Source organism: Paroedura picta, chromosome 11 (assembly GCF_049243985.1).
Source record: "Paroedura picta isolate Pp20150507F chromosome 11, Ppicta_v3.0, whole genome shotgun sequence".
Taxonomy (NCBI): domain Eukaryota; kingdom Metazoa; phylum Chordata; class Lepidosauria; order Squamata; family Gekkonidae; genus Paroedura; species Paroedura picta.
This window is the reverse complement of record NC_135379.1, coordinates 4,179,328-4,202,829: the sequence shown is the minus strand read 5'-3', so window position 1 is coordinate 4,202,829 and position 23,502 is coordinate 4,179,328. Positions and strand designations below refer to the sequence as shown.

At 51.6% G+C, this 23,502-nt stretch overlaps 1 protein-coding gene across 2 annotated transcripts; it reads left to right on the top strand.

The window, feature by feature from the left end:
- The first annotated feature begins 590 nt into the window (after positions 1 to 590).
- Positions 591 to 23,357, top strand: XIRP1 (xin actin binding repeat containing 1). Of its 2 annotated transcripts, none has more exons than XM_077304238.1 (4): positions 591 to 830; positions 11,245 to 11,405; positions 12,795 to 12,849; positions 14,729 to 23,357. In XM_077304238.1, the coding sequence occupies exon 4, from the start codon at positions 14,730 to 14,732 to the stop codon at positions 22,317 to 22,319; it is 7,590 nt and encodes a 2,529-aa protein (XP_077160353.1). In that variant the 5' UTR covers positions 591 to 830; positions 11,245 to 11,405; positions 12,795 to 12,849; position 14,729; the 3' UTR covers positions 22,320 to 23,357. The 2 variants fall into 2 exon arrangements, with proteins under 2 accessions (XP_077160353.1, XP_077160354.1); XM_077304239.1 differs by lacking the exon at positions 591 to 830 and adding an exon at positions 7,023 to 7,195.
- The last annotated feature ends 145 nt before the right edge of the window (positions 23,358 to 23,502 follow it).

Below are 23,502 nucleotides of genomic sequence, written 5' to 3'. Positions count from 1 at the left end.
GCCACTGTGTGAGACGGGAGGCTGGACTAGAGGGACCCTTCCTGGGCTGACCCAGCAGGGCTCTTCCCTCAGGGGAAGGCCTCGGCCTCCATGCCTTGTTGTTGGTCCTCCAGAGGAATTGGTTGGCCACTCTGTGAGGCAGGATGCTGGACTGGATGGACCACTTTTCTGACCCAGCAGGGCTCTTCTTATCAGTTTGATTTTTTAAAAATCCAAAACAAGGTATTTCACACTGATTCCCCTCCACCTCTCGTAACGTTGAAGGCATTACATCCAAATACGTGGCCCTTGGTCTGACCTTAGTCTTCAGCCTCCTCAAAAACACGCTGCACAACGACATCAGAGGCAGCGTCAACGGGGTCATGACATCATGACTCTCAATATGACTCAGGAAAGCGTGGCTGGCCCGATGATGCATCGCTTGGGAGCGTAGCCCTTTCCCTTACGCAGCAGGGGGCTTCGCCAAATGAATAACCCCTCTTGGCACGGAAAGCTCGTGGGACGTGTGCGGGGGGGGGCATGCTCTCTCCACCACCCACAGCCCAGCCAAGGTTACAAGGAACGGTGATTGACTCAGGCGGGTGGGACGGCCGCTTGGCAGGCCCCTAAAAATAGCTCACCCTCTTCATCCCCCAAACATAGCCCAGGACCTCCAGATATAATCCGCTGCGACAGGCCAGCTGCAGACAGAGCGGCAGGATCGACCACCAGGGAGTGGAGCAGGTCTCCTCCGCAGGGCCCTCCAAGGACCAGGCCTTGCAAAACCCCGTTTGTTTCACAAGAGGACGGGTTACAGAGAAGACACCTCTCGAGATTGCTGGGGACTCTCTGTAAGTCATTTCTCGGGGTGCCTTTATTGGGCATGTGTGCGGGGAGGAGACGGTCCACCAGAGTGGATCCCAAGGGCGGTTTGTAGACACCAAAAGAGAGATGCTCTCATTTAACTCAGAGGAGTGGAGGGTTGCTATCGGTTTTCACGGAAGGAAGCCTGACTAACCTACACGACCTTTTTCCCAAGTAGGGCTTCAGTGGCAGTTCTTTTCAGCAGTTGTTCTTCCCGTCTAGCAAACGGCCCAGATTGGGGCCACGTTGTGTTGTGACTTGACTTTCCCATTTTTAAGGTGTCTCTTGGTCTCCAGGAGGGGAAGGGGTTAACCCAGGCCGGATCCGGATCCAACTTAAAATGGGTTTGGCTCGGGTTACTCCCTTGTTCTGGGTCTCCTCCCGACCTGTCCCCGATGCCAGATCTTTCTTGGGCCAGGGGAAGATTGTCATGTGCCATTGTGTCCATCTAACTTGACCGGGAATATTTGGATTGGTGTCAGTGGAGAGGAAAGATAGGCCAGCCGTACCTGCTTCCCTCATAGGTTGTTTGTGAGCATGGTGGAAGAGAGAAGCACATGCACCATCATTGGCTGATGGGAGAAACTATGGGATGAACACATGATGGACAGACGAAATTTTACCACAGGCACTATTGCTCTCATCCTGACATTTCCCTGGGTATGAAAAAGGGCAACTCCGTCCTGCTTTCAGAATTCTTGATCCAGGAAGGGGAGAGTTTGTGTTGGTGCCGGAGACAGATAAACCCAGGTTTGAATCAGTCGGTTAGTTGTTGTCTAGACTGCACAGAGGCCCCTGGAGACCACTGAGAACAGCCTGACATCACTTCCGGTGGAAACCTGGAAATGATGTCATGCCATTGCCCAACTGCATTTTTTTAGATTTTCTCTCACTGGCCAAAGCAGTAGAGGCAGACAATGGGAGCCAGGAAAAGAGGATCTCCTGTCAGCTGCTTACGGAGGTGGGGAGCTCCCCCTCACTGGTGGTCTTCAAGCAACAGCAGGGGGTGGACTAGATGGCCTGGGTGGCCCCTTCCCACTCTAGGATGCTTTGAGTCTAGTTCAGTAGTTTAATGGGCTGCCTCAGGAGGTGGGAGGCTCCTCCTCAATGGCCGTCTTGAAGCAGCAGCTGGACAGAGACTTTTCCTGGATGCTTGAGGCTGATCCTGCATTGAGCAGGGGGTGGGATAGATGGCCTGTAGGGCCCATCCCAACTCTTAGGCTTCTAAGTTTGGGAGACCAAGCCATACCCTGTGTTGTAAATTGGACCTAGCTTCTAAGGATTACTGGGATCAGAGGGCAAATGCAACCTTCTGGTAGCAACCAACCCGAATAGTATAATAACTTAGAGTTACCAGATGTCCTCTTTTCGAAAACCCATCCTCTTCTTTGGTTTCCCATCATCTTTTGGGCTCTTAAAAAAAAACTGATGAAAGCCTCGCCTTTTGAGGCTGGGGTATTCATCTTTAGTAGCAATTATCACGGTTTAAATAGCGGGGATATTTCAAAGGAGATTTGTCTTCTTGGCGATCCCTTGCGTGAAGTCGTCAGTCAGGAAATATGTCCCCTTTTTGACTTTTTCAAAGCGTGAAGACCCTCAAGAACCACATCCCCAGGCCAGGAGTCTGTTATGTCCCCTGAAGAGTGGGAGATTAACCCTTAGGTTGCCATAGCATATTTTTAAAAAGAAAATGAAAGCAACTCTGGAGCTGAGGCAGCTGTCCTAAAAGTCAAACATTCCAGCTGTCAGCAGATACAACAAGCAGCCTTCCAAAGTGTCCTCTTCATCTGGATTGAAGTCTTGGAGGGGAGATGGTGTCCACTTTCTGTGACCTGTGCCTAGAACTCCTGACTTTATGGGGCACTGTGGTGGCAATCCCCCCCCCCCCAAAAAAAAACAGAGAGGAAGCTATGGGGACTGCCTGCCCGCCCTCAATGAATCACTCTCTTTAAGGTGCTGAATGTTGTTGCATCCCAGTTGGTCTTAAATAGGGTTGCCAGTTTTTGTTCAGGAAATACCAGGAGACTTTGGGGGTGGAGCCAGGAGTGGGCAGGATGTGGGGTAAGGAGGGACCTGATCTCTGTAACCTGGAGATGATTGGACCAGTGGCCCATCTGGACCAGCCTCCTGTCTCACACAGTGACTACCCAGTTCCTCAGGACAGCCAACAACAGGGCAGAGAGGCCAAGGCCTTCCCCTGATGTTGCCTCCTGGCTCTGGAATCCAGAGGCATAGTGCCTCTGAATATGGAGGTTCCCTCGAGTCACCATGGGTAGTCGTCATTGATGGCTTTATCTTCCATGAGTCTATCTAATCCCCTTTTAATGCTCTCTGGGCCGAGGGCCGTCAAGGCATCCTCCAGCAGCAAATTCCACATTTTAATAAGAACCTCAGAAGAGCCCTGCTGGATCAGACCAGGGGTCCATCTGGTCCAGCCTCCTGTCTCACATTGTGGCCGTACTATAGATCTATACAGGGCATCGCAGAACTCAGAACAAAATCCAAGTCCAGTCACACCTTAAATATCAATAAAAATGTCCAAGTCAAAACTTGACATTATGAATCAAAACTCCCAAATCAGATAGGAGGATGTAAAGAAGGGTCTGGTGGAGCCAGGGTGCAGAGGTACCAGGCAAAACCTAACCAGGGAGCTGACTTTGGTTTGCATTGTACCTTCCCATCCTGGCACCCACAGAGCTAGACTCCCGCGAGCTCTTTAACTCTCCAAAATGGTCGTGAGATTCCTCTCCCCGGCAGGGATAATTCTCAAAGGCTCGGCTCCTCTCACAGATGCCTGCTTGAAGACAGCTCTCCCCCCCCCCCCCGCCCGCTTCCCCATCCCAAAATACTTCCACCAGTTGTCGCTGGGGGAACCGTCTTCGCATTTTTGAGCCAGGAATAGAACCTCCAGCATTCCTTCAAACGTGCCTGCCTGCCTGCCCCCCTCCTCCCCTGTCTCCACGTCTCTGCACCAAACACACCAAACACAATGACTTGTTGTCTCAAGCATGGGTGCTACTTTGGACGGTCGGGAAGAGGGGGGCCCGCTCCAGGTTGGGGCATTCCTGGAGATTTGGGGGTAGGGTTGCCAGCTCTGGGTAGGGAGGTACCTGGAGACTTTGGGGGTGGGGCCGGGAGTAGGTGGAATTTAGTGAGATAGAATGCTATGGAGTCCCCCCCACCAAAGCAGCCATTTTCTCCAGGTGTAATCCAAGGGGATCCCCAGGTCCCACCTAGATGCCGGCATCCCTAAATCCAGGGGTAGTCAACCTGAGTTCCTCCAGATGTTCATGGACTACAATTCCCATGAGCCCCTGCCAGCGAAAGCTGGCAGGGTCTCATGGGAATTGTAGTCCATGAACATCTGGAGGAACACAGGTTGACTAGCCCTGCCTAAATCCACCCACCCAAGCAGCCATTTCCTCCAGGGGAACATAATCACTTTCGTCTGGAGATGAACTGTAAAACCAGAGGATCTCCGGGTCTCGCCTGGAGGTTGGCATCCCTAAGTCTGGAGCTCTACAAGCGTGTTTCTTGAAACCTGTGATTGCATTTTGACTAAGAGAAGCTTTTTCTGGTAGAATGGAAGCATGAGACTGGGAGGTGGGAAAGATCTTGGTCCACCACCACCACCTTCCGCTGAATCAGATCCCTGGTCAATCAAGGTTCTGCTTGTCTCCTGGGTTTCCAGCGGAGTCTTCCACATCCCCTAGTATCCGGCTCCTTTCAGTGGGAGAAGCCGGGGATTGAAACGAAGACCTTCTGCAGGCCAAGCGGATGGTCTACCAGGAGACCGCCTGTATTACAACAGATCTGCAGAGATCAGTTCTCCTGGATGAGGTGGCACCTTAGGCTGTGTGGCACGATACCCAACCAAGGTCCCTCCTTCCCCTGGATCCATTGTGTCCCTGAAGTTCCACGACATTAATCATTTTGTGGCTGGCCCCGCCTCCTGTGGCAGCCATTTTGTGCCTTCGCTCACCATGCTGTGTCAAAATCCCGAATTTGCCCGCAGGCTCAAAAAAATGTCAGGACCCCTGGGGCTAGATGGCTTAAACGGCTCGCTTTGTTTTCTCCCGCCTTTGCTGCATTGTCCTCGGCCAGAGCTCCCCGAGAGCCGTCCAGCCTGGGAATTAGATCCCTGGTCAGGAATGTCGAAAGCTGGGCTGGCCGGACGGGATCAAGGGATTGTCAGCAGAACAAAAGCAGATCGGCGGGCAGTGCGGGGTGCAAGGAGGGAGGCGAGCGCAAGGCCATTGACTGCCCAGGCGGGCGTACAGCTGGCGCTCCCCCACCCCGATTAGCCTGCCACATTGACTTTTCCTCTGGCTATTATCGCTGCTTACCCATCTATGAGAATCCAGCCCCTGCCCCACCCCCAAGCCAGGCACATGAGCGGGGCCACAGCCTAGCAAACCTTTTGTCGGGGGTCAGACTCTCTTGCAGCAAAGCAACCTGGGGAGGGGGACTAGGGGGGAGGCCCTGCCAGCAAATTCCTTAACTTCCAGCAGGAGAGATGCCAGCCAGTCAAAGGCAAGACGGGAATGCGGGCACTGCTGACCGAGGGGATGCCCGTCTTTCCGTGAAGGCAAATCCTGGGCGGTCCAAAAAGAAGGGTGGTTTTCGCCCCCCGAATGACTTCCAAATGGAAATCACGGCTTACACTGAAGGAGTGTGCGTAGGGTTTGCCAGTGCTAAGTTGGAAAAGACCTGGTGACTTTCGGAGGGGGGGGGGGTTTCCTTAATGCTATGGAGTCCCCCCTCCAAATTTCTCCAGGGGAATTGATCCCTGTCGCCTGGAGATGAGCTGTGTAGCTGGGGGCAGAACTGGCATCCCCAGTGGAACTTCCAACCGGAAATGTACTTCCGAACGGAAAACAACACATCTGGATTTCACCCCAGTGTTTTCCGAATGCGCTCAACGCATAGGCCAGGGGTAGTCAAACTGCGGCCCTCCAGATGTCCATGGACTACAATTCCCACGAGCCCCTGCCAGCGTTCCCTGGCAGGGGCTCGTGGGAATTGTAGTCCATGGACATCTGGAGGGCCGCAGTTTGACTACCCCTGGCATAGGCTCTTCGGTGACGGTCGTTCTACGGGGTGGGTTGGAATGTCTCGCCTCAATTTCCCCTGCCTCAAATAAGAGGCAGCCACAAGACTCTCCAGAGGGTTTTCTTTGGCCTCATCCTGCATTGTTCTTCCGCTTGGCCTTTGACCCTCCCCCTCGAGGGAAGAATATCCAGAATTCCTAAGATTCCACAACAGCCGAGACAGTTCCTGGCCTCCCGAACCACATCAGAGCTTCAGGGGACGTCCACCCCTCTGTGTTTGAGCGCTGCATGAGGGGATTGCGTCCCAGCACATGCTCCATTTCCACCTGCAGGGCTATCTGCCCGCTCCCGCCCTTCCTGTCTCCTCCCAACAGATGAGAGACAAAAATGCACAATTTGCTCAGTTTCGGCTTCCCGCGCTCCCAATTTGCGCCAAAATGAGAGGCCGTCATGGTGGTTTCCCTTTTACTGGTGTAAAACCAGGTGGGGACCAGATGGGGCTCGTCTAGGGCCACCCAACCAGTTTGGGGTTGGAGAGGATGATCCACCGAGACCGGGCCACTGGGTATACTTCTTCACTTGTCTGACCGGTCCCAGAGCCAATGGAGCTTGCTGGTCATTTTGGGATGCCAGCCTCCAGGTGGGAGATCCCCAGGAATTGCAGTTCACCTCCAGGCAACCGAATTACCACTGATCTCTGGGTTGCAGATAAACTCTCCCAGAGAAAAAGTGGCGTTGTTCCCCACTGAGGTCCACTCCATTTCCAAACACCACCCCAAAATCTCCAGAAATGTGTCAACCCTGACTTGGCAACCCTATCTCTTGAAAGTTGTCATTTACTGCTAGATATGATAGGAAAACCCATGCGTGGCTCTCCCAGCATTTTGCCTGTCAGGCACGCCAGGAGTTGTGAAAGAAGCCCAAGGGGTGCCCAAGAGGCAAGGAGAATTTCTCCCCAGGGGTGGGCATCGCCCTGCCCACAGTTGGGGGTGCCACTACTGCTCTGCTCTGGTGCGGTTCAGATGCTGAGCATTCTCCCTGCCAGGGAGGAAAATCCCACCGGATTGGCACCGGGGCTGGCCCAAGCGGCACTCCCAGGGTGACACAATAGAGTTTTGCTTAGCAGTTCTCTTTGTTTGGGCTCCGGGCTCAGTCGCTGCGCTGACCACAGGCTCCGGGCGGCCTCCGGCAGAGCGGCCAGGCGCTGAGCTTGCAACTTGTGCTCTGAAGAGGGCATCCTGCCTGCAGCCATGAGGAGAGCGCTCGGCCGGCCCGAGGAAGGAGAGGATGGGTGCACACAGGTGGGTGTGGGAAAGGGGAAGGGCTGTCTTAAGAAAGGGGCATCCGGAGCCGCAGAAGGGGATGCTGAGCTCTCTCTTTTCTTCCTTCTGGCTGTACCAGAGAGCCAGCTGGGTGTAGTGCTTAAGAGTGGAAGCTTCTAATCTGGAGAGCTGGGTTTGATTCCCCACTCCTCTTCCACACAGCAGAGTGACCTTGGGCCAGTCTAAGTTCTCTCAGAGCTCTCTCAGCCTCACCTGCCTCACAGAGTGTCTGTTGTGGGGAGAGGAAGAGGAGGCGATGGGAAGCTGCTTTGAGACACCTGAGGCCTCCTGCGTGACCTTAGGACAATCACGGTTCTGTCAGAGCTCTCTCAGCCTCACCTCCCTCACAGGGTGGCTGTTGTGGGCAGGGGAAGGGTAGGCAATTGTAAGCCACTTTCAGTGGCTCCAGTAAAAAGCATGGTATAAAAATCAACCCTTCCTTCATTTCAGCTGTGGCATCTCTTGTGGCCAGTTCGGGGGGTGCTGGCAAAGGAACAAAAGCACCAATCATTGTAGAAAAAAATATTGCTGGCTGTTTTGGGGTGGGGGGTGGGGGGGCAGCGGGGGGGGGGGTTCCGAGTTCAAATGTTTTGAAACGGAAACTTCTTTTTGCCCAGCTCAGTTGTTCCGATGCTGATGTGGATTTTTGCAGCCTGGTCTGTTGGACTTGCGGCTGTGTTGTTGCCGTCCTCGCTGACTGTTTGTGTATGCCTTTGTAAGGGTTGCCAGCTGCCTGGAGAGGAGGGAAGGACTGTCCTGTCCCTTTAAGAAAAGCTGAATGGGATGTTGTTTCCCAGCTGATGTTATTGGCCCCACCCCATGCCACAAAATGTTTCAGCTGCCAATTTCCACACATCCCACCTCCATTAAAGGGGCAGGGCATCTTTCTCCAGGTAACACAGCAGGGTGTCACAGAGAGGTTAAAGAAGAGCTCTTAAGAAAGTATGTTTCTTTGGGGGGGGAACCCAAAGATTGCAGAGGTCTGTATTTTTGGCATCTCACTCCAAGCATCTAGACTCGCTGGGGCCCTGGCTGGCTAGATGGTTGAGTCAGCGGTGCGCATGATCGATGTGGCGCACATTGTCATAATAAATACAATACATTCCTACCAGTCGGCTTGGTATTTTCAGCTGTTTGGGATTGTGAAAGGTCGAGCCCTCTCTTCCCCTGTCCTTGGGCGGTTTGTCCCCCCATGCTTTCAACACAGGTGCAATTACGCACACTGCATCAATAGCCAAGGACATGCACAGGTGCGTTATTTAGAGCTTCTGCTCATAAAATAAACAGCACTGGGAAAACCTTGAATTATTCAGGGGGGGCTTTTCCACATGGACAAAAGGGTGACACTGTACAAAAAGCGCCTCAAAGTTTTTAGGATAAATTATTGGGGACCATGGTAATGTGCATCTTTTGCTGCGGGTTGGATCCTAGTGTGCAATTTTGAAAGATTTGACATGTCGTGTGAACACTTACGGTTTGCTTCAGTTCTGTCTTGAAGACTTCCGGTTGGTTCTGCGACCCTCATCCTCTTGCATGGCTTATCGAGGTTCCCCATTATCGATTTCATTGATTGACTCACCTTCTGCAGTTTGTCTTGGTTCTCAGTGAGAAAGGAAGGCTGGGGAAGGATCAGCCCGTACCTTCTTTGTCATTAAAAAAATAACATAGCACATGCATGCAATTAGTATTCGACACGAGCTGCCCTCAGGTTCCAACACAAAGATTACAGCAACTTTAAACGGCAAATTTTGAGTCGGAGGGGGCCCCCAGTTTGGAGGGAGGGAGGGAAAGAGAGTTGACTGTGTTCCAAAAATTTACCTCTTGAAAACATTGTGGATTGTGGGATGACGACTATTTTCTTTTGAGTTTTGACTCCTTTCTGACCACGTAAGGGATATTTGCGGCACAATTTTAAGGATCCTAAAAGGACAGCCCCCAGGTTCTCATTTGTTTTGACCCTCTTAGCAAAAGGAAACGGATCCTATAAGGAGGAAACCCCTTGAAGCTACTCCTGCTTGGAGACTTTGGGTGACCGACAGTCATGGTTGCCCATACTCTGGTGACTACCACGATGACCTACTGTAACACAGCCTTCGTGACCCTCTAGTGCAGGGGTAGTCAACCTGTGGTCCTCCAGATGTTCATGGACTACAATTCCCATGAGCCCCTGCCAGCAAACGCTGGCAGGGGCTCATGGGAATTGTAGTCCATGGACATCTGGAGGGCCACAGGTTGACTACCCCTGCTCTAGAGGAGCCCAGCTCGGCATTTGCATGTTTTTAGAGACTAAGGGGGAGGTGAGGCAGGATGGGGCCTTCGTGGCCAGGGCCCCACGTTGCGGAATTCCCTCCCCAGTGACGCTCTCCAGGGTCCACCTTCATTCGTTTCTGTATGTTAAGTTGGTTCTGTTAAAGCAGACTGAGATAATTCGGGGCTCTGTTCTGCTGGGTCAATGTTAGTTTCATGCCATTAAAGATTGATTGGTTGCTTGACTAATCAATTGAACAAACCTTAGTTCAATTCATTTCCTAAAATTTTGTATTTGCTTTACAACTTTGCTGTTGGTTAGTCATTTTGCTTTGAGTTTTCAAATGATTTCTTCTTTTTCTCTGCAGTCGATGATGCATTTCACTCCAGGGTAAACAGGAAAGCCAAAACGACCCCAGAAAGGGACCCACTTGTGCCCCTGCTTGGCCTTGGTTAAGCCATGGGCCGCCTTTGGCTTGGGCTCATCAGGTTGATCAGGCTGTGCTGGTAGCTGCAGTAGACACATACCTAAGCCAACCCTCTCCATACTGCAGTTGGCTTTATCTATCTATCTATCTATCTATCTATCTATCTATCTATCTATCTATCTATCTATCTATCTATCTATCTATCTATCTATCTATCTATCTATCTATCTATCTATCTATCTATCTATCTATCTATCTATCTATCTATCTATTTATTATATTTATATATGTCAATTGCCTTTGGGGCGTAGGTCCTTATTTAAACGGAAAATAGCTGATGGGCAAGATGAACGCCATTTGCAAGATGTTAGCACGTGATGGAAGTTTTATCCCTACGTAGCAAGTTATTATAGCCTTTGCCCAAGCAACGTAAAGGGTTTTTTTTACCAGTCCCTCGTTTGGATTTGGGAATTTCCAGTGGCATTCCTACAGCCGATGCGCAAAACGTGATGCGGCAAAGTGGGCAAGATATCTCAGAACTTAGCTGACCAGGGGAAACAGCTATTTGGGGAGAAGAGATGTGGATTTGCAGGAACAGCAGGACAAAGGGGGTTATAAGAAACGAATGCATGCTTCAGCAAGTGTACGCGTGCAGGCATAAAGGACGGCAGGGGTCTATAGCAGAGAAGGCATCTCCACATGTCAGAAAGTTGTTTGTTTCATGAGATAAAATGCTGATGCTAATACTGTTTGGGCAGGTTCCAGGGATGTTGTTAGGTTTTTTTGCAGGATTGATATGAGGGCAAAATGGTGCGTGGGAGGTTCCATGGAGGCAGGGAATCATAGTCCATGGGACACAGTCCATGGACATAGTCCATAATCCATAGTCCATGGACATCTGGAGAACCACAGTTTGGCCACCCCTGTACATAGAGAACCTGCTCTCCAAAGATGCAATTTCCTCCAGGAGGGCAGATCTCGGACGCCTGGAGATCGATTATAACAGCCTGAGGAACCAGCTGGAGGCTGGGGAACCCTAATTACAGCCCCCCCCAATCTTGGCATGTAATTTCACCCAATATCCACGCTTGCCACAGTTGCAGGGAACAGTTCCTTTTGCTGCATCTGCTCTTCCTCCACTCCTGGGCCTTTGGATGGGCAGTTTTGGGGCCAAACAGGAGGCCCAAGTTCGCTAAGGGGCCATCGATCACCGGCCTCTCCCTTCAACAGCACCCAAAAATGGGGAACGGAGAGGCACCTTGCAGCCGGGCCTTAAGCTCTCGTTCAAGAGAGAGACAAATGTTATGGTTTGGGGTGCTTATTTTTACCCTTCCCGTCCGTCTCTTCTTCCAGATGAGAGCCTACTAGGAGTGTTCAGCAGCTCAGACGACAGAAGCCACATACCCCGCCAAGGCCGAGGGCCGGCCTCTAGCCCCTCTGCCCAGGAGCAGCTTGTTCCCCGTCTGTCTCCGGCAGCTGCTGCCGTTGATCACGCCAGGACCCCGACAGAACCGGTAAGTGTCTCGTGCCTGACATATCTGACACATTTCACAGTCCCCAGAAGAATTCAAGCAATGTTGTTCTCCAGCAAGGGACTGGAGGGGAGCAAGAGAAAAAGTGTACATTTTATGCTGCTGGCAAAGCCAGGGGAGCGGGGGAGCGGGGTGGAAACTTAGCAAGGTAGAACGCCAGAAAGGCAGGCATTTTCTCCAGGGGAACGGACTGGGGTTGTCTGCAGACCTATTGTAATCGTGTAGGGTTACCATAGTTTGAAAAGGAGAAAAGAGGATCTCTTTCTGACTGACAGCTTCGAGCAAATGAACACTGTGACAGATCTCATTTTAAATGCCCCTCCTGTTTAAGCAGTGATCATTGCTACTAACTATTCCTAACCTTCCAACCCTCCCCCCCCACAAAAAATGGATATTTTCATCAGTTTTTTTTTAAAAGCCTAAGAAAAGAATGGACCCACAAGAGAGGATACGTAGTCTAAAGAGAGGACATCTGGTAACCCGATAATACTAGGAGAGCTCCAGGGGCCACCTGGAGGTTGACATCTCTACTTCCCACCCTTTGCCTGCTGTGCCTGCCTGCCGCTCAGCTGAATGGTGGGGCAGGGGATGCTGAAACATTCAGGCAAATCCTAGAGTGTTACATCAGCAGTGACGTCACTTCCGGGTATTTGCAGGAAGTGATGTCATCAGCAAGGTGTCATTCCCCCCATACGTGTTGGCCTCCCTCTTCCTCTAGTGGCCAACCGACGAAGAAGACACTAGGGTCACCGTTATGTGACAAACGGTTATGACTTTCCCCCACAAAATCTGGAATAGATTGAGGAGTCTTTACAGAATTCTTTTTTCCTCCAGAAATTCCCAGCCCCCTTTTCTATCCGTGACAAACGACAATTCTTGGGATTCCACGCAGCAAGGACATGTGACAGTTGATCAATTTAAATCAATCGTGTGGGGATGCCCATAGTGAAACGCAATAATCAGGCACTTAAAACGGCTGATAAAATTGTAGCTCTAGGCCAGGGGTAGTCAAACTGCGGCCCTCCAGATGTCCATGGATTACAATTCCCAGGAGCCCCTGTCAGCGTTCGCTGGCAGGGGCTCATGGGAATTGTGGTCCATGGACATCTGGAGGGCCGGTTTGACTATCCCTGCTCTAGGCAGATTGATTCAGGTGGGTGGCCCTGATGGTCTAATGCAGCAGAACAAAATTAGAGCCAGACGGCACCTTGAAGACCAAGAAAGTTTTATTTGGTGTGCATGCACCCTTCTCCAGATACTATGCATAGATGTTATCTGGTAACTTAACCTACATGACACACGTAGAGGCATCGTTTTGTATGCGAATAAATGGTAAGGTAAAAATGCTTTCTCGTTCTATATTTCATTTAGAATTTTCATATCCGAGAACTCTTTTCATTCTCTTGATAACCAGAAAGCAAATAAGGTAGGAGTGTGTTTGTGTGTGGTTTTCTAACTTGTCTGCTGTGTCTGGCTGCATGTTACAAGCTTTGGAGGTGAGCTTCAAAATAACCTTTGTGCATGATACTCTGCTAGGTAAGGGCATCAGCAGAGACCTGGTGGATCAGACCAGTGAAGGTCCATCTAGGTCAGCATTCTGTCTCACACAGGGGCCAACCAGTTCCTCTGGACCCTGATAAGAACCCAAGAAGAACCCTGTTTGACCAGGGGTCCATCCAGTCCAGCATCCCGACTTTGAAAGCTCAGCCAAATGCATAGGAATAATACAAAGATGTTAAAATGCTGCAGCAATCCCAATTAAACTATGAAGAAATGCATTAGATGGTGAATATTATTTCGAGGTCTCTGAGCTGCACAGTTTTGGTTGGGCTCCACTGAGGAAGCATTCACGAGCAAAACACAGGATTTAACAGTCCCTCGTTTTGGATTTGGGAACTTCCACTGGCATTCCTACCGCTTCTTAACATCTTTGTATTATTTCTATGCATTGGTTGTGCTTTCAAAGCATAGGATAAAAGCTTTCCTTTGCATTGTACCGATTCTTGGTTACACAGTGGATTTTGTTCTCTTGTGTAACTTTCACTCACTGTGCGCCCAATTTGTATTTTTTAGCATCGGAGAGACCAGCAGTAGTCAGATCAGATCAGGGGTCCCTGACAGTGCTGTCTAGGGGTGCCATGGGGCCCACCAACCACCCAGATAGGTGCCCACCAAGCGGCCTTAGAAAATGGATGGGGCCGGGTGGGCTTCTTGCTCACCTGGGCTTCCGACTGGCCGCTGAAGGTCTGGCTGGCTATGCAGATTAAAACCGCATCACTTCATTGGCAGCTGCCTCTCCCCCACAGTATTCGTCTTTTTTCTCACGCATCCCTCTTTCCTGTTGGCAGAGCAAGGAACGCAGAGAGGGGGTACAACCTGATTCAAGAGTCGATAAATGTTTAGGAATCACCATGCTTTATACACAGGGGTAGTCAAACTGCGGCCCTCCAGATGTCCATGGACTACAATTCCCATGAGCCCCTGCCAGCGTTCGCTGGCAGGGGCTCATGGGAATTGTAGTCCATGGACATCTGGAGGGCCGCAGTTTGACTACCCCTGCTTTATAGTGAAGGGCAGAGATGGAGAGGAGGGGTCCTCACTACATGTTGAGCTAAGCAACAGAGAGAAACGGAGGGTGGAGGAGGAGGAAACTGCCCCTAAGAGAGTAGCAATCTGGAGACAGACAAGGAATGACACTTGACAGGCCAGAAGGTCCTGTCCCTCTCTAGCCTGTCTAATTGTCTTCTCGCTGCCTCCCAAAGGGTCTTCTTCTCCTCTTTGTACTCCAAACATGGCCTGTTCCAACAACATACACGGCCTATTCGGAGAAGGACAGGGCTAAAAATGTGGAAACAAATCAAATAAATAATTTCCCCAGTGCCTTTTTAAATATTCCTCCTTCCTCCAACCCTTGGGCTTCCTCTGTATGTGTGGCTCCACCTCCTGGGGCAGCCATGTTGCGTTTGTACCCACTGGCCTACGTCAGACTGTCGTTGGTGCCCGTAATAAAGTTGGGGGCCCCTCAGCTAGTTGCCTTTGCTGTTCGCTAGCTGTACCCCAAAATGTGAGATTTAAGTAGGTAGGGGTGCCCAAGAGGAAAGTTCAAGCTGTCTTGAGATGGGCCACCGTCTGTGGCCATTCGGAAGGCGGCGTGTGCAGTGGTGTGGTGCTTCTGTGCGTTCTCGAGGTATGGCGTGAACATGCACATTAACCAAAACAGCTCCTGCATGGGTTTGACTTTTCTCACTAACAAGAGGCCAAGTGACAGAGAGGTCATGCTCACACTCGGGACCTGTTTCCTTCAGGATGGCCCAGGCTGCAGAGAGTAGAAAGTCGACAAAAGCAAACATCCAGAAGGCCGAGGCGGATTTGCCACCACCCCGTCCCCAGGAGTCTGTCCTAGACCAGCCTCCGGCTCCTGAGAGCCAGGATTCCAACCCGCTGCCTCTCCCGCCCCCGAAAGAGACCTTCTCCAGATTCTACCAGCAGCGTCAAGTGAATGAGCTGAAGCGACTCTACAGACATATGCACCCGGAACTACGGAAGAACCTGGAAGAGGCCGTGACGGAGGATCTGGCCGAGATGCTGAGCACAGATGACCCGGCAGCGCAAGCCTCCATGAACCTAGACCCGGTGCTTCCGGGCGAAGTCCAATCCATGCGCTGGATCTTTGAGAACTGGGCACTGGACTCCATCGGAGAACATCAGGGCACCAAGAAGCTCGCAGAGGAGGAAGCCTTTCCCAGTGGAGATGTAAAGAGCAGGTCCATGAAGTTCGAGAACCGGTCGTTCAACGGAGACGGGTTGTCCGCCTCGGGCAGCGCGTCCCAGAAAGAGCAAACCAAAGGGGACGTTCACACCGCCCGGTGGCTATTTGAAACCCAGCCGCTCGACTCGTTGAACAAAATGTATCTGGACGAGACGGATATGCAAGAGGCGGTCCTCAAGGAACCGGTTCAGAAAGGGGATGTCAAAGGAGCCACGCAGCTCTTTGAAACTCATTCGTTGGATGCCTTGGGCCGCTGCAGCTCCGTCGAGGAGCAGAGCATCCTGCAGCTCAAATCCGAAATCCAAGAGCTGAAGGGGGACGTGAAGAAAACCATCAAGCTGTTCCAGACGGAGCCCCTCTGCGCCATCCGGGACAAAGCGGGGAACATCCATGAGATCAAGTCGGTCTGCAGGGAGGAAATCCACAGCAATGCCGTGCGGACGGCCCGTTGGTTGTTCGAAACGCAGCCCCTGGACACCATCAACAAGGACACGTCCCAAGTGCAAGTGATACGAGGGATATCGCTGGAGGAGGCCGCCAAGGGAAATGTCAGCGGAGCAAAGTGGCTGTTCGAAACGCAGCCCCTCGACGCCATCCGAGAAATGACTGTGGAGGAGGCGGATTTCAAGGCTTCTCCGGATCTTGTCCAAGGGGCCGACGTCACCAAACAGTGCCTGCTCTTTGAGACTCAGCCTCTCGACGCTCTGAAAGGAGAAGTCACTGAGACCACCCCGGCCAAAGAAGAAGTCATCAGAGGGGACGTGAGGTCAACCCTTTGGCTGTTTGAGACCCAACCGATGGAAACGCTAAAGGACAATTTTGAAGTTGGGCAGCTAAAGAAAGTGGAGCTTTCGGAAGAGGAGAAAGGAGCTGTGAAGCAGAGAAAGCACATCTTTGAGTCTTGCCCTTTGGGGAGCATCTCCAAGGCGCCCTCTGAAGTCTCCTCGGCCACCAGCGTACAAGAGGTGGAGAAAGGCGACGTGAAAGCTTTCAAGAGCCTCTTTGAGACCCTCCCTTTAGACAGCATCAGGCAAGTGAGCACCGAAGAGGTGGTCCAGGAGGCCGAGGAAGTGCCGCATGGGAACGTCAAAGCCAATCAGTTCCTCTTTGAGACCACGCCCTTGTACGCCATCAAGGATTCCTTCGGCAATTTCCACAAGGTCACTTCCGTGAGCCGAGAAGAGGAAGTTGTAGGTGGAGATGTGAAGAACTACAAGTGGAAGTTCGAAACCAAGTCCTTGGACCAGTTTGATGACAGCGTCCAGAAGGTAGACATCATCAAAGGGATTACGAAGCAGGAAGTGGTGGCTGGAGATGTGAAGACGGCCAAGTGGCTCTTTGAAACCCAACCCATCGACGTCATCCACAGCCAAGTCAACCCAACGGGGCAAGAGGAGTCTGAGAGAGGAGGAGACTCCCGAGGAGGTGACGTGAAGACCTGCCGGTGGTTGTTTGAGACCCATCCAATGGATGCCCTTTACGAAAAGGCGGAGAAGAAGCAAGACAGGGAAGAACCACCTGTGCCACAAGGTGATGTTAGATCGTACACTTGGATGTTTGAAACGCAGCCCTTGGACTCCCTGAGAGGCCAGGAAGAGCGATATCTGCAGGCCAGCAAAACAGCTTCCCAAGATGAATTGCAAGGGGTAGATGTGAAAACTGTCAGGCACTTGTTTGAGACAGAGCCCTTAACGGATGATGCCTCCGACGATGTGAATTCAAAGAAAATGATCAGGTGCTCCAGCCGCGTAGAGATACAGTCTGGTGAAGTGTCCCGGGTGAAAGAGTTCTTTGAAGCCAAGCCCTTGGATTCTGCCAGGAAATCAAACACCGCCACGAAAGAGGTCAATATCCCAGGAGACGACAACATAGAGGCTGGCTCTGTTCACAAGTTTACGTGGCTCTTTGAAAACTGCCCCATGGATACCCTGAAAAGCAGCGTGGAGGGCATTCAAGAGGTGCCTCCAGAAGAGGACATTCGGAGCGGAGATGTCGGGAGCAAGAGATTCATTTTCGAAACCTACTCCCTGGGTCAGATCCATGACAAAGAGAATGAGATGCAAATCAAGAAGATCCAGGAAGAGACGCTGAACAAAGCTGCCGTCAAGTCCTGTACCATGCTGTTTGAGACTCAGCCACTGTATGCCATCCAGGACAGAGAGGGAGGCTATCATGAAGTCACCTCGGTGAAGAAGGAAGAAATCATGAAAGGAGACGTGAAGGGCGCCAGGTGGCAATTTGAGACCAAACCCTTGGATCAGATCAAGGCAGATGAAGAGGTGTTTGTGATCAGGGCAGTGACCCAAGAGGAATTCAAGAAGGGTGATGTCCAAGCTGCCCGGTGGAGATTTGAAACGGAGCCTTTAGACTCCATCGCTGAAGAGAAGAGGCCGATTCTGAGGACCATCGATGATGTGCAGAGGGGAGATGTCCAATCCAACACGCAACTTTTTGAGTCAGAGAAATTTGGTCAAAAGAAGTACGTTAGGATGGTCAGCGTGAGTGATGTCCAGCAGGGAGACGTAAGGACATCCACTTGGCTTTTTGAGAACCAGCCTATCGACTCCCTCAAAGGACAGCCTGAAAGCGTCTCCAGCCTCAACACTGTTCAGAGAGAGGATATCCACAAGGGGGATGTGAAACGCTGTACTTGGCTATTCGAGACTCAGCCCATGGACACTCTCAAAGACACCGACGCTCCCTCCAGTGTCGAACCCCCAGAGGTGGTTCCCCAGGCCAACGTCAAGAGCACCACGTGGTTGTTTGAGAGCACGCCGCTGGATAAACTCAGCACTTCCGAACGGGGCGTGGAAATGGAAGTGAACGAGAGAACCGTAGCAGACACGCTGGGCATTCTCTTCTCCCATCGAGTGGTCCAGCACGGAGGTATTCTCATCGAAGCCAACGATGCCGAGAGTGTCAAGATGGCAAAATATCAATGCAGCAGCGAAGGGGCCCCGGGGATTCAAAAGGAGGAAGTCGTGGGAGGCAATCTGGAAAGGATCTTGCTGCAACTCCTTCGCAGGACTAAGGTGGAGGCCCAAGGGTTCTTGGTGAAGGAAGAGGAGAACCGCGATGTCAAAATCAGCCCAGTTCAGCTCTTGGAGCCCAGCACGGCAGAGAAGAGCAAAGAGGACTTGAGCGATGACGTGGCAAGAGCTCTCCAAGGCCTCCTGAGTCAAGATGCCTCTGCCAAAAAAGGGATAGTCATGGAGGAGACGGGGACGGGATCAGTGAAGATCACCATCTACTCTCTCCTGCACTGTGTTGCCGGGCAAGAAGAACCTGTCAAGGGGGATGTGAAGTCCACCATTGGGAATCTGCTGGCCTCCTCACAAGAGCAAAAGGCAGTGGCAACCGTCAGGCGAGAGGACAACGAGAGAGGCAACGTCCATCTGTACACCGCCTGCATTGAGAAGGGAGATCTTGACTGCCTCAAGAATCTCCAAAGGGAGTCAGAATTCGAATCCCTCGTTTCCTCCCAAGCAAAAGAGGAGCAGTTGAGGAACGCCCAAGAGCTCACAGCGCGGGAAGAAAAAGTAGTGAGAACAACAGCAGATGTGACACTAGGGGATAGCCATGGACCTAAGCAAGTCTTCCTGTGCGAGAGGAAAGAAGGTACCTTAGAAAAGGAGGCAGTGCTTGCCGGTGAGCGAGGTTGCACTTCGCGTCATCTTAGGCAACCCCCATCCGCAGTGATAGAGAATGTGGTTTCAGGACAAATGAAATGGGCTGAGAATGGCAGCCCCAGGGCAGTGAGAGTAGGGGAAACCCCGGGTGAGAGAAAGGAGGGAACGGGCTGCACCAAAATAGCAACGCAGAAGGATGAGATGGATGGGGCTGTCCAGACGACAGCACAGCGCAAATCGCAAGATCTTGGGGGTGATCTCCAAGCCGCAATGCAGAGCCTCAGGCAAGCCACGGCGGAGGCCCAAAGCCTCCAGCACCAAGTCCACAGTAAGCTGCAAAGGTCCACTGAAAATATTCACCTCGTCACTAAGCAGCCCCAGGCAGCCACGCCTCAGGAGGCGGAGGCTGTGCAGGCCACAGTCTGCAACGAGGGCCGTGCAACCGGCAAGCAGCAGCAGGCGACCAACGTCACCGTCGTCCGGGTGCAACAGACCTCCAAGCCCCACGTCAGCGTGTCTCAGAAGAGCACGGCGCCAGGCGCAAAGGTCAGTGCATCCGAGGCAGCACAGGGAGGAAAGTCGGCCCCGTTAGACTGTCGGGACGGTCCGGTCATGCCTAGTGGCCAGTTTAGCATTAAGGACGGCCTTTATACCGCCCAGCCCGTGAAAACCTATGTCAACCCATTTGTCGCGTCCGATTACAAAGAGCACTCCGTTCCAGAAGAACGTGAGCAAGATGCTATAATCGGAGGGGACGTGAAGACGGCTCTCAGAGCCCTGCAGGGCGCGGCGGCGGCAGAACAGAGGCAAGTAGAAAAAGAGGACATTGTCTGTGGCACTTTAAAAGCCGCACTCGTGTCCCTGGAAAAGTCTAACGTTAATGTCTCCAAGGGAGACTTTAAAGCAGCCATGATATACAGGAATGCAGGGCAGCCGTCTTCCGTTCGTAAGGATAAAAACGAGGCTCAGGGACGTAGGGAGCAGGCAGCTATGGCGGCTTTGGGCTCACGAGCTCTTAATGACTTTCCTCCTCCTCCTCCAGCTTCAGTAATGAGACCCGCATGCCCTTCGACCAATCAGAGAGAAGCGGAAGCTCTAGGCAGTCCCATGACCATGCACCCGTCTGATCCTAAGACTCTTCCTCGTGCCCCTTCCAAGCCAAGCGACCAGAGGCCTTCAGAGAAACCACCGCTTCTCCCCAAACCAGAAGTCGTCCCCCCACCCAGGAAGAGACCTCTCCCGCCCCCAAAGCCAGAATTCCTTTCGCAAGAAGCACTTTGCCACCCTGCCGGGAGTCACCAAAGCCAATTGGGAACGGTGGTCTCTCCTCCTCTCCCTTCCAAATTCCCAAGCATGGGTGACCAGGGCGTACCAGTAACCTCGCCCCCAAAACAAGCACGGGCACCTTGTGGGGCTAACACACTAGACCCACCTGCACCCAGGCGAGATACAACCGAGTGCCCCATGGCAAACGCGGGCGAGGAAAGGAGTTTTGAGGAAAAAGCAACAAAATATATTACGAAGACCCCTCTGCAAGTAGCAGAAGAAAAGTACAAGTCGAGGAAAGAAGAGCCGAAGAAGCTGGAAGAGGCCGACCCTAAACCTTCATCGCAGACAACTGAAAATGGATTGGCTGACTGCGGAAGAGGGGATGGCCATCCAGTGGAAGAAAGGCAAGGATTCCGCGGGTCCTGCCAGCCAGAAAACCATTGCCCGTCACTGGCCGGGCGAGAGGGTGCCTTGTCTCTGGAAGGCCAAGTAGGTCCTGTTAATGTGGAATGTCAGAAGCAGCCATATCTTTCTGCCAAGTGTCATGCCAATGTTCTGAGGAAGGGAGCAATCTCGATGCATGCCTCGTCATCGAGGAGAGAAAGTCCGGCGACATGCGAAGCTCGTCGATCAAGGGATAACGAGAAAACAAGTCCAAGGAAAGAAGAAACCCTTTCAGAATTGGCTATTTCAGCACCTCCGTCTCTACCATCAAAGCAGATTTCGAAAGGGCACCAGTGCATGACCAGGAGCGAGTCTGGAGAACCGGCCACAAACACGGCACAGCATGCAGAGATGGGAAGGCCGGTGGTGGTCATGCGGGAAAAAGCTTGCCGGGAAACGGAAGAAGAACGCCGCAAGAGGCTGTCCGTCCACAAGGAAGAAATCATGAAAGGCAACGTCAAAGAGGCCATGGAGATATTCGAAAACCTGAGGAAGCAGGAAGAGCTCCAGGAAATTTTGACCCGTGTGAAGGAATTTGAGGACGAGACCTCTAAAGTGGACGTGAAGACCTTGAAGAGCTTCTTCGAGAACGTCCCTGAGTGGGTGGTCCATCATCAAGATCCACAAACCAAGCCCCGCAAGACGGACAAGGCCGAGCAGATAAAGGAAGTGAAGGAAGACACCGACAGCATTTCGTCCGTGGAGCTGGCCTTTGAAGACCTGGAGAGGGCGAGTGCCGAAATCATCCACCTGAAGGAGCAGACGCTCAGCCGGCTGCTGGATATCGAAGAGGCCATCCGGAAGGCTCTGTACTCCATTTCTAACCTCAAGTCCGAGTCGGACATCGCCGGCCTCTCGGGGCTGCTCCAGGAGTCCCTTGGCAACTCGCAAAGCTTGGCGGCCGGAAACAACATCCGCAAGATCAGCATCGTCTCCAGCAAGGCCAAGCAAGAGAGAGGGATCCAGAACTCATCCTGGGGACTGGAAAAGACGGCGGAAAAGACCGAGGCGCCCAAGACGGAGCTAGAGGTCCCCTTGATCATTCAACCCCGAGCAAATTCTCCCTCCTGCCCTTCCTACATCTCCATTCAGTCTGCCGCAAGGAAGCCTGCGGAGTCGACCAAGATGGCGCCCTCCCCGGCATCGGGTTCAACCTACCCAGCCGCAGAAGGGGAACTGCTCGCCGAAGGTTTTTTTAGCTCGCTGCCGCGCAAGTCAGTGCGGTCTGACGGATGCAACTTGGCTGCTTACGAAGATGAACAAGAGCGCATCCGGATGAGTCAAGGTCTGAGTTTAGTTAAGCAGCATCATCTCAGCAGTTTGGAACATCTCCAGCATCCGACGAACGACAACGGGGCCAAAGAATGCGACTCGTCTCACAGCCTGATCAAAGGAGGGGGAGCTGATTACCTGTCCAAGGCTCCCCTGTGCTCTTTAAGCCCCTCAAACCCACGGAGACAGAAAAGCATTCTAGAACTTCAGACAAGTCCTGATGGGTCGAAGCTGTATGGGGCCACCAGGACCGTCATGGAGGAGTACGAGGAGGTGGATGAGTTCGGAAACAAGATAATCACTTCCTCGACCACAGTCACCAAGCAGTCGGAGACCCAGACCTCCTCCTCCTGCAACATGGTTTCCTGTCCGACCAGGTACGAAGTGACCGCCTCTCCTGTCCTTCGCAAATACCTCAACAGCCCCGAAGGCTTCCCCGCAGACAGCGGCAACCAGGAAACAGGAGTGGTCTTTGTGACGTTTGGCAATTCCAAACCAACTAAGAAGCAGTAAGATTATTTCACGGGGAAACGGGCAACTCCGGCTGTGATCCACAGGCGTGCGTCTCCAGGACTTTGCCCCAAACCAGTTTTAACAGGACTTCTTTGGCTTAAAATCTGCAGTTTTGAAGACAAAGCAATTTGTGGATTGGACAGCCCGTTGAAGAAGAGCCTTACGAAAACTTTCAGAGGACGGTCTTGCAGCTTGTGAATAAATCGTGGTGTGCATCTAGAGCCGGTTCTTGAAGAAATGGCTGCCAACTTACTATAGCAAGAGATTTATAGGGCCTGGAATGCAGAGGAAAGAAAATGAGCATGGAACAAAAGTGTGTAGAGGATTTTCTCTGTGTTTTCATGACTTTGCAGTATATGACCAAGGACAGGCTGCTGTAGGACACCAAGATCCAGCAACCAACAGGGAAATTCTCAAAACTGAGGCTAAAGGACTCAGTTAAATGATCAGTGAGCTAATGATTTTTGGGAAAGCGCTCATTGACTCTACCTTTTCTTCTTCTTGCTATCAAAACAAACCTTCTTGCCTGCCCCTTTTCCTTCTTCTCTCTCACCTTCATAATTGCCTAAGCAGATACATGTTTCCCTTCCTGTATAGGGTTGAAACGATTTCTTTTTTTCTCTACCAGACCATTTTCATTGATGGAAAATATATATAGTACCCTTCCTATTTAGCCAGGGCTGAACGCTACAGGAAAGGACATGAAATCAGAATTTTAACTGTTTCTGACATCACCCTTTATCCCTAAGGAGAAAGTAAATCAGATTATTGTAGTTTAGACTGAGATGGATTTTAGACAAACATAGTTATTGCTTTTCTCTTTTTAAAATTAGAATTGTAATTTATTGTTCGTTGTTAACGGGTCCTTGCTTTTGGACTCCGCTCTGTTATGTATTTGGTGTTGAAATCAATGATGAAACCGTGTAAAGCAATTTTATTATGGACCTTTTTTTTTTTGTACATTCACACGATTTTTGTGGGTTTCTCTTGTTTTTTTTTAATTTGCATTCGAATGGTAAATTTGACTTCTGAAAAATATTTCCATCTCGGCTGGTGTTTTGTTCCGCTTTGGCCGAAAGCTTGGTTCCTTTGAAACAGCCCTTAACGACCTCTCCCTACATTCACTAAGTGACTCCATTTGCAGCAAACATTATATGGTCTTACAAGACAAACCATTTTGATT

Excerpts from the sequence above, each read along its gene's own strand:
- XIRP1 (XM_077304238.1), top strand. The coding sequence starts at position 14,730 with ATGGCCCAGGCTGCAGAGAGTAGAAAGTCGACAAAAGCAAACATCCAG.